The 17,484-nt window shown below is 40.2% G+C and overlaps 1 protein-coding gene across 2 annotated transcripts in view; it reads left to right on the forward strand.

Annotated features, from left to right (window-relative positions):
• Positions 1–468: 468 nt before the first annotated feature.
• Positions 469–17,484, forward strand: part of LOC309974341 (uncharacterized protein C8orf34) — a gene marked incomplete at both ends in the record, with an annotated part of 325,219 nt that continues 308,203 nt past the window's right edge. For both annotated transcript variants that reach the window (XM_082858975.1, XM_082858976.1), the window contains one exon: positions 469–804. In XM_082858975.1, the coding sequence (XP_082715101.1) occupies positions 469–804 (336 nt within the window). The remainder of the gene's footprint in view (positions 805–17,484) is intronic.

Here is a 17,484-nt window from a genome sequence, read left to right on the forward strand (position 1 = left end):
CGAGGAGAGGCTCAGAAGGGGCGGTGGGGACGACCCCCTTTCGAACTGCCTTTGTAGCTGCCAAGGAGTAGCCAACAAGCGCCAGATTTATGTGCACTTTGAAAGAAGCACCTTCACCATTGGCTTTCGGAGCGGCGCTGTCGCTAGGGAGCAGCGGGCAGGGCGAGCAGAGACTGGGGAGAAGCCCGGGCGGGTGTTCCCGTAACCTGGGAGAGCGGGCACCCACCGTCGGCGCGGACACGCACGCACACGCACGCTCCCCGCGAGTTCGAGCCCCGCGGCCCCGGCCCGCCCGAGGGCGCCCCCCTGCGCCGTTCTAGGCAGAGCCGCGCCTCCCGGCTCGCCTCCCGCCCCCTGATTCCCGCCGCTGCAGCCCAGAGAGACAGGAACCTGGAACCTCTGCTCCAGGTGCCCCCGCGCGGGCGCGGCGGAGAGCCGTGGGGCTCGGGGAGGAGGAGAGCGCGATGAATGAGTGCTCCCTTCGCCTCCGAGTTGTCTGAGTTGGCGGCGCCGCGCCCCGGCTTCCGGCTCTCGGCGCCCCACGCGCTCGCGGCTCCAGCGGCTGCAGCCCACGTCCGCGCCGGGAGCCGAGCTCGCCGCGCCGCGCCGCGCCGGGGGAGCCCGGGCTCCCGAGCTCCTGTCCCGGCCCCGGTCCAGGGGAAAGCAGGGGTGTCCCCGGGCAGAGGCGCACGGCCGCGCGGTCTCCCGCACTCTCCGCGGCCCATCGGTCTCTCCATGGCCTCTCATCAGCAATCCCGGATCCAGGCTTACCTGGAGAAGAACAAGATCGGTCCCCTGTTTGAGGTAAGGCGCTGCAGGTGCGGGCGGTCCCGTTTGTCTTTGGGGGTTCAGGACACCCCGGAGGGAAGGAGGGAGACAGAAGAGATGCGCGGGAGGGACGCCCCTGTGGCCCCAGTTCTCTCTCTCTGTCCGGGCCAGGTGTCCTGGAACGCGGCCGCGCGGGCGGTTCTTCGGTTACTTGGGCGCGGACAGGTAAGCTCTGGAGGGACAAGCCTTATCCTGGCATGGCAAGTTTGAGGTGTCTGACTGTCTTGCACCTTGCAACCACATGCACGGGGCCCGGACAGGCTGAGACAGACGGATGCACACACTCAGCCTTACACACGCTCACTTTCTTCCTGGAATTCACACTGTCTTGCGCGTTTTCCCCCAAACGTAGGCAGTAGTAGAACCCGTAAAAGGTGGAGGAAGTGCTTAGCAATGGGATGGAATAAGGTTACCTGGGAGAAAACTGAACTGGTAGGAAGTAGGCTTCTGTAGGTGCGGGCGTGTGGAACGAAATTGCCAAGCTGAGGCGCTGACATTGGTCTCTGGAAGAAAGGAGCATCCTTTGCCTTGCGGCCCCCCTACCTGTTAGGGGGAGAGAGGGGGCAGATAAAGGTTCGGGAAAAGCACACGCGTATTTATGGGAAGGAGACAGCTCTGAGCTGTTTTCTCTCGCCATCAAAGAATTGATGACAAAAATACAGTAGGAGAATGGAAAAGTGGGAGAACAGGAGAAAATGAGAACGGGGGACTGAAACCAGGCACCGGCAAAGCGTCCCTCCGGTTGCCAGGGCGCTGGGCAGCTGCAGAGGCCAGCGGGGAGGGACGCCCACGGTCCCCTCCTTTCCTGTCCAACCGTCCAGCTGGGCACGGACCCGCTGCGAGAGGACGTGGGAGGGTCGAGATCCCCGCCCCCCCCGCCAAAAAAATCCGTTGTGGTCATACTTGGGCGTTTACATGACCGCGGTGTCTTAAGGCTGAAACGAGGCAGGAGGAAAGAGATAGCAGAGGATGGAACACCTTCTCCAGGACTGAAGAGAGGAGAATGATAACTGCAGAGAAAATAAGACTGCGAATTAATGTCCCAGCACAAAAAGGGAGAGGACAAGGGTGTGATCATAACGGGTTTCACATAACCAAGATTTGCAAAATCTCTTGTTTTTCTGACCAACTTTTAAGTTAACCATGTACTGTCTTGGGAGATATGACCATTATCTCAACTGAGAATCACTGTTGTATAGTTATAAAGTCCTACAATATATGTCTTGATTCTTGTTTTTGCGAAAAGTGTTAGCAAAGGAAGTGCATATACAAAAGCAGAGTAGAATTGCTGGAGCTACTAGAATTCCTTTCTTTGCCTTTAGTGTAAAGATTAGAGACTATACACTGTATTTAAAGGAGAAATATAATAACCCTCTGTGGCACAGTGTGTTAATTGTATCAAAAGAAACATAAAATAAATACATTTAGAGGGTTTCTTCTCTAGAATATAAGTACATTTTCCTAGGGAGAATAAATGAATTGTTTTTAATAGATGCTATTCTCATTTGCTGACTTTTATAATTCCCAAGATTCTCTCCAAGTGACAGTAATAGAGTTTGGAATGTATGTAAACTTTCTATATACATAATTAAGAAATAAATCCAACTTGGTTTTAAATGCTCACTTTTTCAGTTCCACTGCTGAATCTTAAGGGATGGCAGAATTGTTTTGTAAAATCATTAAACCTCCTCACTAAAAAACAAACAAGGACAAAAGTATATGCTCTGTATTTTATTCATTTTTTCGGTAACATATTACATACATCCCCATTAGCTTGGATTGCAGTGATGAGTAGTTAATTTTTAAGGGTTGATGTGCACTTTAAATAATTAAAGGGAGAAAATGGATAAGTTCTCTTCTACTGAAATCAAGTCCTTATGCAACAGTTTTGATCATGAGAGAGCATCGTTTTGAGAGTAGAATTACATGTACTTTACAAAACTGGAAAGTTTCCTCATACTTGAAAACCAGTGGAACTAGTGTAAATTGGACATATTGATCTATCATTCTCCTCAAAGCTCCCAGGCCTTTGGTTAATAGTTCTCATAAAAATTGCTTCAAGAGATCAGAAGAGGAGCCTAGGAACCTGAATTTAGTAAGAAGTAGCACAAATGATGGTCACATATTTAATTCCTGGGCCACATTGTAAGAAACAGTGACATAAGCTAAGATCTCCATTTACCAATTACAAATTGAAATAGGTGGTACCAAGTTTTATTATCTGTGCTTTGTGGTGATTTTTTTTCGTGCTGAGGCACTGGCATTAGTGACATAGCTTTACTTTAGTTTTGAAAATATATAAGACCTGACAATATGTTCCCTTTACAGATTTTGTTAGCTAGGTCTGTTTTAAGAAAACTCACTGAAGCGAGGCACTTTAAAGAGAGCACATGAATGTTATTTAAAACAGTAGCAAAGGGCTTCCCTGGTGGCGCAGTGGTTGAGAGTCCGCCTGCCGATGCAGGGGACACGGGTTCGTGCCCCGGCCCAAACAGTAGCAAAGGTAACATATACTGGTATTGAGGATACTTACATCTCATTTTTTTTTTAAACCTGTACAGTTTACTTAGTTTAGTTTATTTCTTACTTAGTTTATTTATTTCTAACATTTTATCATTTGAGAAGCTTATCAAAGTGCTGCACACAATATGGTGTTTCAATAACTACTTTAGAGTGAAATTAATCTTGTTTCCAGGTGATTTAGAAGTATACATTTATACTACCTTTAACTGTGTTTGAAGATATTTTGAGGCATTACAAAACCATGCCTAGAAATCGTTGCATTAGAGTCTTGGGTAATGATATTTTAATTAAATAGTATGAAGCAATAAGGTGAAAATGGCAATAATGACTTAGATTCCACAAACTCTTTGAAATGTTTGTAAGATATAATACTTTTAGTGCTCTCATTGGCTTGCTCAGGGCAGGCAAGTAGTTAGCAGTCTGGCATCAATCTATAACGAATGCTTGATGTTGCTACAATAAGTTAGAACTATAATCTTAATATAGATTTCACACATAGCTCCTCACTTAACTGGCAAGATGTGAAATGGTTTGGCTGCCACCAAAGTAGAATATTTTTGCAATATACGTAGGTAAGATACATGGGGCAAACGTAAGACTGATCTCAAAGCCTAGGGCTAGGCACCTAACAGTCAAACAACTTGGTGATCAGAAATTCTGTTGCTTATTAGGATCAAGCCATCTACTTTGTTTATATTGTAAGCAGTTTAACGTAATTCTCAAGAGGTTATATGATGTGAAACGTTGCAATAAATTCATTATTTTTAATACCAAGAAGTATACAATTTTCAGTTTCTCTCATCTTGTTAAATAGGATAATTATTTGAAAATTATGGGTTGGAATGGTGCTCAGGGCAGCCATATGTCTTGGTTCCGGCCTAGTCACAAGAGTGGGAAATCCTGCACCATATGATATCACTTATATGTGGAATCTAAAAATTGATACAAATGAACTTATTTACAAACCAGAAACAGACCCACAGACATAGAAAACAAATTTATGGTTACCAAAGGGGAAAGGGGGAGAGGGAGGAATAAGTTAGGAGTTTGGGATTAACAGATACACACCACTATATAGAAAATAGATAAACAACAAGTTATACCACAGGGAACTATACTTAATATCTTATAATAACCCATAATGGAAAAGAATCTGAAAAAGATTATATCTTGATAAATATATATGAATCACTTTGCTGTATACCTAAAACTAATACAACATTATAACTCAACTATACTACAATTTTTAAAAAGCAGAATAATGCGGTCTTCATACAATCTCCATGGAATTTTTAAATCTCTGTCTATTGAAGATGTGGCAAACTAAGTTCACTGCATTTTCCCAAATGTGGTCTGACCCACTCCAAGTAGAATGGAATCACTTTACAACCTTCTGTGTTTAGTACCTCTACTCACATAGTCTAAATTTGTGTTAACTGATTTGGCATATATGTTATGAGGTGGACTCATCAAATGCATGGTAAACCGTAGCAACCAGATTTGTGTTCTAAATGATATTCCCCATTAAGTGGAACCAGGTATCCTTGGAGAAATGGTTAATTCAAGGCTTGGCACTGGGAAATACAAGATGAACCTGGAACATCTTATTACGCTAAAAAGTAAGGAAGTGGTCAAAGAATGATAGGAACATGTCCAAAGGACGTAGAAGCCAGCTTGAAGAGGCTCCTATTAACTAAATCTGGGACAATTTAAGAAGCAAAATAAAGAATGATAGTAACATTATCTTACTGTATAAAATAGGAATATTTTATTCCACACATTCATGGGATACATGAATGTGTTCAATTTATGGGGAGAAGAGAAAGCTTTACCTTATCATAAGTACAATGCCAATTAATAAAACTGGAAGGGATGATGGAATTAGAAAATCACTACTTGGCAACCATCTTAGTAATAATTCGGGCAAGAAACATTAATCAATGCTAAAACTAATGGGTGAAAGTTGGATGAGGAATGAGATGTTACATAATCTCTAGTATCTTTCCACAAAATAGATGTTAATTATAAAAGGGAAAAAAGTAACTCTGTAGTGAAGAAACCTGGCAGACGCTACTTTACTCAAGTGTTGTGCCCCCTCTTAGGATGCATTTAAAACAACATGGCATCGCTTCTGTAATATTCCTGCCCATCATGCATGACTTGAATTGAATAATGGGAAAATATCTGATAAGCTTGATGGGGAAATTCTGCTTATCTGGAGTCTTAAAAAATGTTAAGATCATGAAAGTCAAGGGAGGTCTCAGACTGAAGAGACGTGACAAGTAAGTGCAAAATATGTTTCTAGAGTTGATACTTTTGCTATGAAGGACATTTTTGGAAAAGTTGGCGAAACTTGAATGGGGTCTCTAGGTGAAGGGTATATGGAGTCCTTTGTTTTGTTCACATACTTTTTCTGTAAGTTTAAAATTATTTCAAAATTTTTAAAAATATTAAAAATAGAAAAGGACATCTAGGAAATGAGCATTCACAAAATAATTCATCCATTGGGTTTCTTTAAACATTAAATTATGTGAGTGTAGTTAAGAATTGTTATCAATGATTTATACATGGCAACCAATGAATAATAAACTAAAATTCTGAGTAAAGAAAATTTACAATTCTGGTTAATTAAGCATACGCATTTTCCTCTACTCCCTCTCAAAATTTTATTGAAATATCAGCAAAAATATTAAAGAAATAAATGCATAAGAGTGCTGGAACACGAGAAAGGGTGCTGAGGCGGAGATACTGTTTCTGTTTGTTTATGAGTGGTGGCATCTCCTTTGCACCCACACATGATCAAGTGTCATAGAGTCAATGATATGTAGTGAAAATGTTTGCAATTTCCTGGAAGGTACCTAAAATACATGGACTCAGCTGGGACATCTTCTCATATGCCTGTCCTCCTTCCTGCTGTCTGGAATGCCTCCTTGTAATACCTCCCTCCTACCCTTCTTTACTTCTTCCACATCCCCAGGCAACCACTGATCTCCTTTTTGTCACTAAGGTTGGTTTTCCGTTTCTAGAGTTTTGTATAAATAGAATCATACTCTATGCTCCTTTTTTGGGGGAAGGTATATATCATTTTGTACTTGACATCATTATTTTGCAATTCGCCCATGTTGCATCCTGTATCAGTAGTTTACTTCTTTTTATTGCTGAATTAGTATTTTGTATGGATTTATACTTTTGTTCCTCTTGGGGACCTGGAATAGGTTGGATGGATCATATAGTAGGTGTATGTTTAACTTTTTAAGACATTAGCCACTAGTTTTGAAGCTTGTACAGTTTTACGTTCCTACCAACTGTGTGTGAGAGTTTCAGTTGTTCACTATTCTCACCCAAACTTGCTATCATGTGTCTTTTTAATAACAGCCATTCTAACTGGTTTGTGTGGTATCTCATTGTGGTTTTAAGTTGATTTTACATTGTTGCCTCACTCTTACCCCCGATCTGAGGCCAATGTCAGTGGAGACCATGTGGGGAGGCTGGCCTCCTCCCACTCCTGACAGTAGTAAGGCATTCCTCTCCCTCCCCATTGGGGTTGTGTCAGAAGAGGCCTAGAGAAGACTCAGGACTTGTGGTCCAGTGGTAACAAGGCCACCCCTGCCATGAAATCCGTGCCAAGACACATCGAAATTAAATTTCTGGGGAAGAAAGACAAGAAAAATCTTGAAAGCAGCCAGAGAAACGCAACATTCTACCTATAGAGGAAAAAGCAATTAGAATGACACCAGATTTCTCATCGGCCCATGGAGGTCCAAGGGAAGTGGCACAATATTTTTCAAGTGCTGAAAAATAAGAACCTAGGATTCCATTAGAGAAAATATCCTTCACAAATGAAAGGGGAATCAAGAGAATTTGTCACCAGCAGGCCTTCCCTAAAAGTATGGCTAAAGGAAGTTCTCTAAACAGAAAGGAAATGATGAAAGAATAAGGAAGTTTAGAACATCAGGAAGGAAGAAAGAACATGGAGAGTGCAAAAATATGAGTAAATATAATATGTTTTCCTTCTCCTCTTGAATTTTCTAAATTATGTCATGATTGAAGCACAATTATAACAATGTCAGGTGAGGTTCTAAAAGTATGTAGAGGAAGTACTTAAGAAAATTGTATTATAATCAAGGAAGGGTTAAGAGGTGCAAAGAAGGTAAGGTTTCTCTACTTCACTTGAACTGATAAAATGACAATACCTGTTGACTAATTGTATATGTATAATGTAATACCTAGAGCAAGCACTAAAAAAACTATACAAAAAGATGCCCTCAAAAACGGTAGATAAATAAAAATGGAATTTAAAAAAATGTTCAAGTAACCTCCAGGAATAGGAAAAAGAAAAAAATAAAGCAGAGAGAACAAACAGAAAAAAAATAAATAACATGACAGACTTTAGCCCTAATATGTCGCTAATTCAATGAAATGCAATGGTCTAAGTATACCAGTTAAAAGAGATTGTCAGAGTGGATTAAAAAACATGACCGGACTAAGAAACTCACTTCAAATACAAAGATACAGGCAGGATAAAAGTAAAAGAATGGAAAAAATATTATGCAAACATCAAAGGAAAGCAGGAGTGGCTATGTAAATGTCAGATAAAGTAGACTTTAGAGGATAGAAAATTATCAGAGACAGGAATTGTCATTTTGTAATAATAGAAGGGTCAACCCACCAAGGAAAAGAGCAATCCTGAGTGTGTATGCACTGAGCAGCAGAGCTGCAGACTGTGTGAAGCAGAAACTGATAGAACTAAGAAGAGAAATAGACACATCTGTAATTATAGTTCAAGACTTCAAAACCCCTCTCTTGACAATTGAGAGAACAACTAGGCAGAAATTCAGAAACACCATAGAAGAACTCAACAGCACATCAGACAACAGGGTCTAGTTGACATTTGTAGACCACTCCATGCAACAGTATCAGAATGCACATTCCTTTCAAGTGGCATGGAATGCATACAGAGATAGACCATTCCCTGAACCACGAAACAATCCTCAATAGAAAACATACAAGGTGTTTTCTCCATCACAGTGGGATGAAACTAGAAATCAGTAATAGAAGGAACACAGGAAGATTCCCAAAACACTGGGAAACGGTGCAACACACTTCTACATAATCTACTTGTCAAAGAAGAAATCGCAAGGAAATAAAAACCCATCTAACAATGAAAAGGAAGGTATGTCAAAATTTATGAGACACAGCTCAAGCAGTGCGGAGAGGGAATTTTACAGCACTAAAATGCATAGGTTAAAAAAGTGGACTGGCACTTCCCTGGTGATCCAGTAGTTAAGTCTCCGTGCTTCCAATGCAGGAGACACAGGTTCGATCCTTGGACGGGGAAATAAGATGCCACATGCCGTGCAGTCAAAAACAAAAACAAAAAAACTTAAAAACGTGGACTGATGTGTGTGACTGGTCTGAATAGGGCCTCTGCTTTCTATACCATTTTTGTGTGCACTCCCAATAGTACAGGACAGTCTATCCAGAGGGAGAGAGGACCGTTCCACAGTGAAGGATGTGTGTGCATCAGTAATCTGCAGACAATAGGTGTCAGTTCATATATTATGTCATGTCTTGTATCTAGAAGTAGATATTAAATTTTTATTTATTTATTTATTTAGGCTGCATTGGGTCTTCTCCACTGCGCATGTTTCTCTAGTTGCGGTGAGGGGGGGCTACTCTTTGTTGCAGTGGGAGGGCTTCTCAGTGTGGCGGCTTCTCTTACTGTAGAGCACGGGCTCTAGGCCCACAGGCTTCAGTATTTGTGGCTCGCGGGCTCTAGAGCGCAGGCTCAGTAGTTGTGACACACGGGCTTAGTTGCACCGAGGCATGTGGGATCCTCCCGGACCAGGGCTTGAACCTGTGTCCCCTGCATTGGCAGGCGGATTCTTAACCACTGAACCACCAGGGAAGTCCCCAGCATTACTTTAGCTGTCAGTCCCAAACCCAGTCCATTCCTGGTGGCAAGAATCAGACTGTCTATTATTTATTTATTTATTTATGGCTACGTTGGGTCTTCGTTGCTGCACGCGGGCTTTCTCTAGTTGCAGGGAGCCGGGGCTACTCTTTGTTGCAGTGCGCCGGCTTCCATTGCAGTGGCTTCTCTTGTTGCAGAGCACGGGCTCTAGGTGCGTGGGCTTCCAGGCTTCCGTAGTTGTGGCTCGTGGGTTCTAGAGTGCAGATGCAGTAGTTGTGGCACACCGGCTTATTTGCTCTGCGGCATGTGGGATCTTCCTGGACCAGGGCTCAAACCCGTGTCCCCCACATTGGCAGGTGGATTCTTAACCACTGTGCCACCAGGGAAGCCCCTGACCATTTTTTGATTGGATTGTTTGTTTTTTAGTATTGAGCTGCATAAGCTGTTTATATATATTGGAGACTAATCCTTTGTCCGTTGATTCATTTGCAAATATTTTCTCCCAGTCTGAGGGTTGTCTTTTCATCTTGTTTATAGTTTCCTTTGCTTTGCAAAAGCTTTTAAGTTTCATTAGGTCCCATTTGTTTATTTTTGTTTCCATTACTCTAGGAGGTGGATCAAAAAAGATCTTGCTGTGATTTATGTCAAATAGTGTTCTTCCTATGTTTTCCTCTAAGAGTTTTATAGTGTCCAGTCTTACATTTAGGTCTCTAATCCACTTTGAGTTTATTTTTCGTGAATGATGTTAGGGATTGTTCTAATTTCATTCTTTTACATGTAGCTGTCCAGTTTTCCCAGCACCACTTATTGAAGAGGCTGTCTTTTCTCCATTGTATATTCTTGCCTCCTTTATCAAAAATAAGGTGACCATATGTGCATGGGTTTATCTCTGGGCTTTCTATCCTGTTCCATTGATCTATATTTCTGTTTTTGTGCCAGTACCATACTGTCTTGATTACTGTAGCTTTGTAGTATAATCTGAAATCTGGGAGCCTGATTTGTCCAGCTCCGTTTTTCTTTCTCAAGATTGCTTTGGCTATTCGGGGTCTTTTGTGTTTCCATACAAACTGTGAAATTTTTTGTTCTAGTTCTGTGAAAAATGCCATTAGTGGTTTGATAGGGATTGCATTGAATCTGTAGATTGCTTTAGGTAGTATAGTCATTTTCACAATGTTGATTCTTCCAATCCAAGAACATGTTATATCTCTCCATCTGTTTGTATCATCTTTAATTTCTTTCATCATTGTCTTATAGTTTTCTGCATACAGGTCTTTTGTCTCCTTAAGTAGGTTTATTCCTAGGTATTTTATTCTTTTTGTTGCAATGGTAAATGGGAGTGTTTCCTTAATTTCTCTTTCAGATTTTTCATCATTAGTGTATAGGAATGCAAGAGATTTCTGTGCATTAATTTTGTATCCTGCTACTTTACCAAATTCATTGATTAGCTCTAGTAGTTTTCTGGTGGCATTTTTAGGAGTCTCTATGTATAATATCATGTAATCTGCAAACAGTGACAGTTTTACTTCTTCTTTTCCAATTTGTATTCCTTTTATTTCTTTTTCTTCTCTGATTTCCATGGCCAGGACTTCCAAAACTATGTTGAATAATAGTGGTGAGAGTGGACATCCTTGTCTTCTTCCTGATCTTAGAGGAAATGCTTTCAGCTTTTCACCATTGAGAATGATATTTGCTGTGGGTTTGTCATATATGGCCTTTATTATGTTGAGGTAGGTTCCCTCTATGCCCACTTTCTGGAGAGTTTTTATCATAAATTGGTGTTGAATTTTGTGAAAAGCTTCTTTTGCATCTAATCAGATGATCATATTGTTTTTATTCTTCAATTTCTTAATATGGTGTATCACATTGATTGGTTTGCATATATTGAAGAATCCTTGCATCCCTGGGATAAGTCCCACTTGATCATGGTGTATGATCCTTTTAATGTGTTGTTGGATTCTGTTTGCTAGTATTTTGTTGAGGATTTTTGCATCTATATTCATCAGTGATAATGGTCTGTAACTTCCTTTTTTTGTGACATCTTTGTCTGGTTTTGGTATCAGGGTGGTAGGAGCCTCGTAGAATGAGTTTGGGAGTGTTCCTTCCTCTGCAGTTTTTTGGAAGAGTTTGAGAAGGATGGGTGTTAGCTCTTCTCTAAATGTTTGATAGAATTCACCTGTGAAACCATCTGGTCCTGGACTTTTGTTTGTTGGAAGATTATTTTTTATTTTTATTTTTATTTGTGGTACGCAGGGCTCTCACTGTTCTGGCCTCTCCCATTGTGGAGCACAGGCTCCAGACGTGCAGGCTCCGTGGCCATGGCTTACGGGCCCAGCTGCTCTGCGGCACGTGGGATCTTCCCAGTCCGGGGCATGAACCCATGTCCCCTGCATTGGCAGGCGGACTCTCAACCACTGTGCCACCAGGGAAGCCCTGTTGGAAGATTTTTAATCACAGTTTCAATTTCATTACTTGTGATTGGACTGTTCATATTTTCTATTTCTTCCTGGTTCAGTCTTGGAAGGTTACACCTTTCTAAGAATTTGTCCATTTCTTCCAGGTTGTCCATTTTATTGGCATAGTGTTGCCTATAGTAGTCTCCTAGGATGCTTTGTATTTCTGCAGTGTCTGTTGTAACTTATCCTTTTTCATTTCTAATTTTATTGATTTGAGTCCTCTCCCTCTTTTTCTTGATGAGTCTGGCTAATGGTTTATCAATTTTGTTTATCTTCTCAAAGAAATAGCTTTTAGTTTTATTAATCTTTGCTATCATTTTCTTTGTTTCTATTTCATTTATTTCTGCTCTGATCTTTATGATTTCTTTCCTTCTACTAACTTTGGGTTTTGTTTGTTCTTCTTTCTCTAGTTCCTTTAGGTGTAAGGTTAGATTGTTTATTTGAGATTTTTCTTGTTTCTTGAGGTAGGATTGTATTGCTATAAACTTCCCTCTTAGAACTGCTTTTGCTGCATCTCATAGGTTTTGGATTGTCGTGTTTTCATTGTCATTTGTCTCTAGGTATATTTTGATTTCTTCTTTGATTTCTTCAGTGATCTCTTGGTTATTTAGTAACGTATTGTTTAGCCTCCATATTTTTGTGTTTTTTACATTTTTTTCCCTGTAATTGATTTCTAATCTCATAGCATTGTGGTCAGAAAAGATGCTTGATATGATTTCAGTTTTCCTAAATTTACTGAGGCTTGATTTGTGACCAAAGATGTGATCTATCCTGGAGAATTTCTGTTTGCACTTGAGAAGAAAGTGTAATCTGCTGTTTTTGGATGGAATATCCTATAAATATCAATTAAATCTATCTGGTCTATAGTGTTTTTTAAAGCTTGTGTTTCCTTATTAATTTTCTGTTTAGATGATCTGTCATTTTGTGTAAGTGAGGTGTTAAAGTCCCCTGCTATTACTGTGTTACTGTTGATTTCCTCTTTTATAAGTGTTAGCAGTTGCCTTATGTATTGAGGTGTTCCTATGTTGGGTGCCTATATATTGATAATTGTTATATCTTCTTCTTGTACTGATCCTTTGATCATTATGTAGTGTCCTTCCTTGTCTCTTGTACCATTCTTTATTTTATAGTCTATTTTATCTGACATGAGTATTGCTACTCCAGCTTTCTTTTGATTTCCATTTGCATGGAATATTTTTCCATCCCCTCACTTCCAGTCTGTACGTGTCCCTAGGTCTGAAGTGGGTCTCTTGTAGACAGCATATATATGGGTCATGTTTTTGTATCCATTCAGCGAGCCTGTGTCTTTTGGTTGGAGCATTTAATCCATTCACATTTAAGGTAATTATTGATATGTATGTTCCTATTACCATTTTCTTAATTGTTTTGGGTTTGTTTTTGTAGGTCCTTTTCTTCTCTTGTGTTTCCTACTTAGAGAAGTTCCTCTGGCATTTGTTGTAGAGCTGGTTTGGTGGTGCTGAATTCTCTTAGCTTTTGCTTGTCTGTGAAGCTTTTGATTTCTCTGTTGAATCTGAATCAGATCCATGCTGGGTAGTGTAATATTGGTTGTAGGTTCTTCCCTGTCATCACTTTAAATATATCATGCCACTCCCTTCTGAGTTATAGAGTTTCTGCCGAGAAATCAGCTGTTAACCTTACGGGAGTTCCCTTGTATGTTTTTGTTGTTTTTCCCTTGTTGCTTTCAGTAGTTTTTCTTTGTCTTTAATTTTCGTCAATTTGATTACTATGTGTTTTGGTGTGTTTGTCCTTGGTTTTATCCTGCCTGGGACTCTGCGTGCTTCCTGGACTTGGATGGCTATTTCCTTTCCCATGTTAGGGAAGTTTTCGACTATAATCCCTTCAACTATTCTCTCGGATTCTTTCTCTCTCTCTTCTCCTTCTGGGACCCCTATGATGCGAATGTTGTTGCATTTAATGTTGTTCCAGAGGTCTCTTAGGCTGTTTTCATTTCTTTTCATTCTTTTTTCTTTATTCTGTTCCACGGCAGTGAATTCCACCATTTTGTCTTCCAGGTCACTTATCCGTTCTTCTGCCTCAGTTATTCTGCTATTGATTCCTTCTAGTGTAGTTTTTTTTTGTTTTTTGGTTTTTTTTTGCGGTGTGCGGGCCTCTCACTGCTGTGGCCTCTCCCGTTGCAGAGCACAGGCTCTGGACACGCAGGCTCAGTGGCCATGGCTCACGGGCCCAGCTGTTCCTCGGCATTTGGGATCTGCCCAGACCAGGGCACGAACCCGTGTCTCCTGCATCGGCAGGCAGACTCCCAACCACTGCGCCACCAGGGAAGCCTGATTTCTTCTAGTGTAGTTTTCATTTCAGTTATTGTATTGTTTATCTCTGTTTGTTTGTTCTTTAATTCTTCTAGGTCTTTGTTGAACATTTCTTGCATCTTCTCGATTTTTGCCTCCATTCTTTTCCCAAGGTTCTAGATCATCTTCACTATCATTATTCTGAAATCTTTTTCTGGAAGATTGCCTATCTCCACTTCATTTAGTTGTTTTTCTGGGGTTTTATCTTGTTCCCTCATCTGGTACATAGACGTCTGCCTTTTCATCTTGTCTATCTTTCTGTGAATGTGGTTTTTGTTCCACAGGCTGCAGGATTGTAGTTCTTCTTGCTTCTGCTGTCTGCCCTCTGGTGGATGAGACTATCCAAGTTCATCTATTTTCTTTCCTTCCATTGCTTCCATGGCTTGGACCTTCCCTTCATTTCTCTTTGCAGCATTATCTGATTCTCTCCACATGTCACTGATTCCTGTTTAAACAAAGAAACACATATTAAAAATCCAAAAAAAAAAAAAACTGACCAGTGTAGGCCACTTTCTAGAAACTAAGAAAAAGCAAATTACTGTCTTAGATACAGCTGTGCCAGGGTACCTTCTGATCCTCATGGGTGCATATGTCTACACCTCACCCTTTGTCTTGTTGTATATTAATCCGAGGCTCTATGGTTAGAGAAAATACCTTCAGGGCCTTTGAGATTTTAAAATATGGTCCAATATGCCTTTAAATTTACTTGATAAATTTAAAAAAATATTAGCTGCATTTTTCCCTGACAGGAACAAGATGTACTTGAAAGAGAAATTGAGTTTCAGTTCAGAAAAATAAGTTGTAGAGAATGAAAGAAACATGAAGAGAAATCTAGCATTTAATTATGTTTAATTGTCACTGTGGAAATTTCTGTTTACAGTATTGGCATTTAAAAAAGATATTTTCAGAAGTGACATTTTGATTAGGATAATCTTCTGCTTCCAACATAGTGTGTTTTTATCTTTATTTGGCTCCGTGGCTGTCAAGGCAGCAAAACTGTTAATAAGCTTTTTTAGATTGGATGAATGCAGGTCCCAGATGTCTTGGTTCTAACTGGGGCTTGTTGTATGCATTGCTATTTCATTGACATAAAAAACCACTTTATGCCACACTAACTGAATTTAGTTGTACAACTTGGTGGATAGATATACTTAAGACATTGGTGAGCTCAGCAAATATTTTATATGTGTGACAATTTGGAAGGAAACTCAGGATTGAAACCCAGGCTCAGAAGAATTCAATTCAAAGCAATCAAAATTTACAACACATGCACTTGCTTCAGCAGATGTTTTTGGGAAAAATCTTTGACTCCTTTTTGAGTGTCAAATTATGCCTTGAGGCTAAATTCCACCTGAGGGTCAATATTAATAAATTAGGTCAAAAGTGTAAGCAAAAAGATGGAAGCTAGTAAGATAAGTTATCCTAGTGAAAAGAAGGCTTTGAGGTGATGGAATTACAGTTAAGAATGGTAGAAGAAACTATCATGAACTAAAGTATGAAGGATTTCAGTTATTTAGTACAAGTATAGGTTAATGAAAGAATACTTCAGCATTTTTTCAGCATAATAAGAAATGCAACAAAAAGCTTGACTACCTTGGCTAGTTTAATTGTCGCATTATCTGAAGGAGGAAGATTAGGCTATGATTCTCTCCAAAGGAAAAACAATAAACTTCATGAATCTGTATTCAAAAGTCCCGCTCTAAGTTTAAATCTTCCAGAGGGCCTTTGTGGGTTAACTAACCAGGCTCTAATTAACCCACCAAATCCCTGCATTTCATGTGTAGTCAGTACTGTATTATGTTGTTTTATGCTTTTAACAACGCTATTGTTTTATCATGCCTGTTTCCCATGTGAAGAATCTTAGCTCTCTAGAGTTGACATAACTTTCCCCAAATATACAGAGCATAAGTGGGGGAGATGACGTGAACCTGGGATATGTCTGAGTCCAAAGCTTAGACTTTTACATTTTTTTATTTTTAGAATATTTTCAGCTTTTTTGAGATATAACTGACATATAATACTGTGTAAGTTTAAGGTACAAAGTGTTGGTTTTCCCTTCTGGTAGCCACCATTCTACTCTCTGTTTCTATGAGTTTGGCTTTTTTAGATTCCACATATAAGTGATATCATACAGTATTTGTCTTTCTCTGACTTATTTCACTTAGCATCATGCCTTCAGGGTGCATCCACGTTGTTGCAAATGGCATGATTTCCTTTTCTCATGGCTGAATAATGTCCTTGTGTGTGTGTCTATGTGTGTGTATGTGTGTGTACGTGTGTGTGTACACCGCATCTTCTTTATCCATTCATCCATTGACAGATATTTAGGTTGTTTCCATATCTCGGCTATTGTGAATGATGCTGCAGTGAACAGGGGAGTGCAGAGATCTCTTTGAGATCCTGTTTTCATTTCTTTGGGATATATACTCAGATATATACTCAGAAGTATATATACTTCTGAGTATATATCTGGATTGTAGGAGTCAAAGGAGTCAAAGATATTACTGGATTGTATGGTAGTTCTACTTTTAATATTTTGAGGAATGTCCATACTGTTTCCATACTGGCTGTACCAGTTTACATTCCCACCGACAGTGTACAAGCGTTCCCTTTTCACATCCTCACCAACACTTGTGATCTCTTGTCTTTTTGATGATCAAAGCTCATACTTTTAGCTACTAGGCTAGTTTGCCCTCTATCTGCTTAGACTCTCCACACTGTCCAATACAGCAGCCACTAGCCACATGTGACTGTTTAAACTAAATGAAATTAAATTAAAAGTTCAGTCCTCATTCTCACTAGCCATATTTGAAGAGCTCAGTAGTAACATGTGGCTGCTGAATTGACCACAGCAGACACAGATTATTGCCATTATTGCAGAATATGTAATTGGACAGCATTGCCTTAGCTTCAGAGGTATCTCCTTTTCCCGTTCTCCCTGGCCTTCCAACTATTCCACGCAGTGAGATGCTGTCTTCCCTGGGCTCCTGTAACACCATCCGCTCCTACTTTTCCTTCTGCCTCTTTAAGCCAGTTCTTCTCTGTCTCCTTTGGGAACTCTTCCACCTCCACCTCCTCTTTAAATGTTGAATATTCTCAGGGCTTAGTCCTAGAGCTCATCCACTTCTATGGATTCAAATTTCGATTTGCTGACAATTCTGAATTTTCGACTTTCACTTCATATCATGTCTTCTGATATGTCTCCATCCTTGCCATTTGGATTTGTTTCCAGTTCCACCTTCCTGGGAAAGAAGGCCTCATTAGACAAGAATTAGAAAATGAGAGGATGACTCTAGTGATTAGAAGAAGAGTATTATCTTTCCCTTTGGACCAGACATTGGGTCTGGATATCTATGAAGCTATTCAGTGCAGCAGAGGTTAAGGACGGCATTGGGCCAAGAACTAGGAAATGCAAAAGACAGGCAAGATGTAGCTGTCA

This window comes from Leucopleurus acutus (genome assembly GCF_964270905.1).
Source record: "Leucopleurus acutus genome assembly, chromosome: 17".
Taxonomy (NCBI): Eukaryota; Metazoa; Chordata; class Mammalia; order Artiodactyla; family Delphinidae; genus Leucopleurus; species Leucopleurus acutus.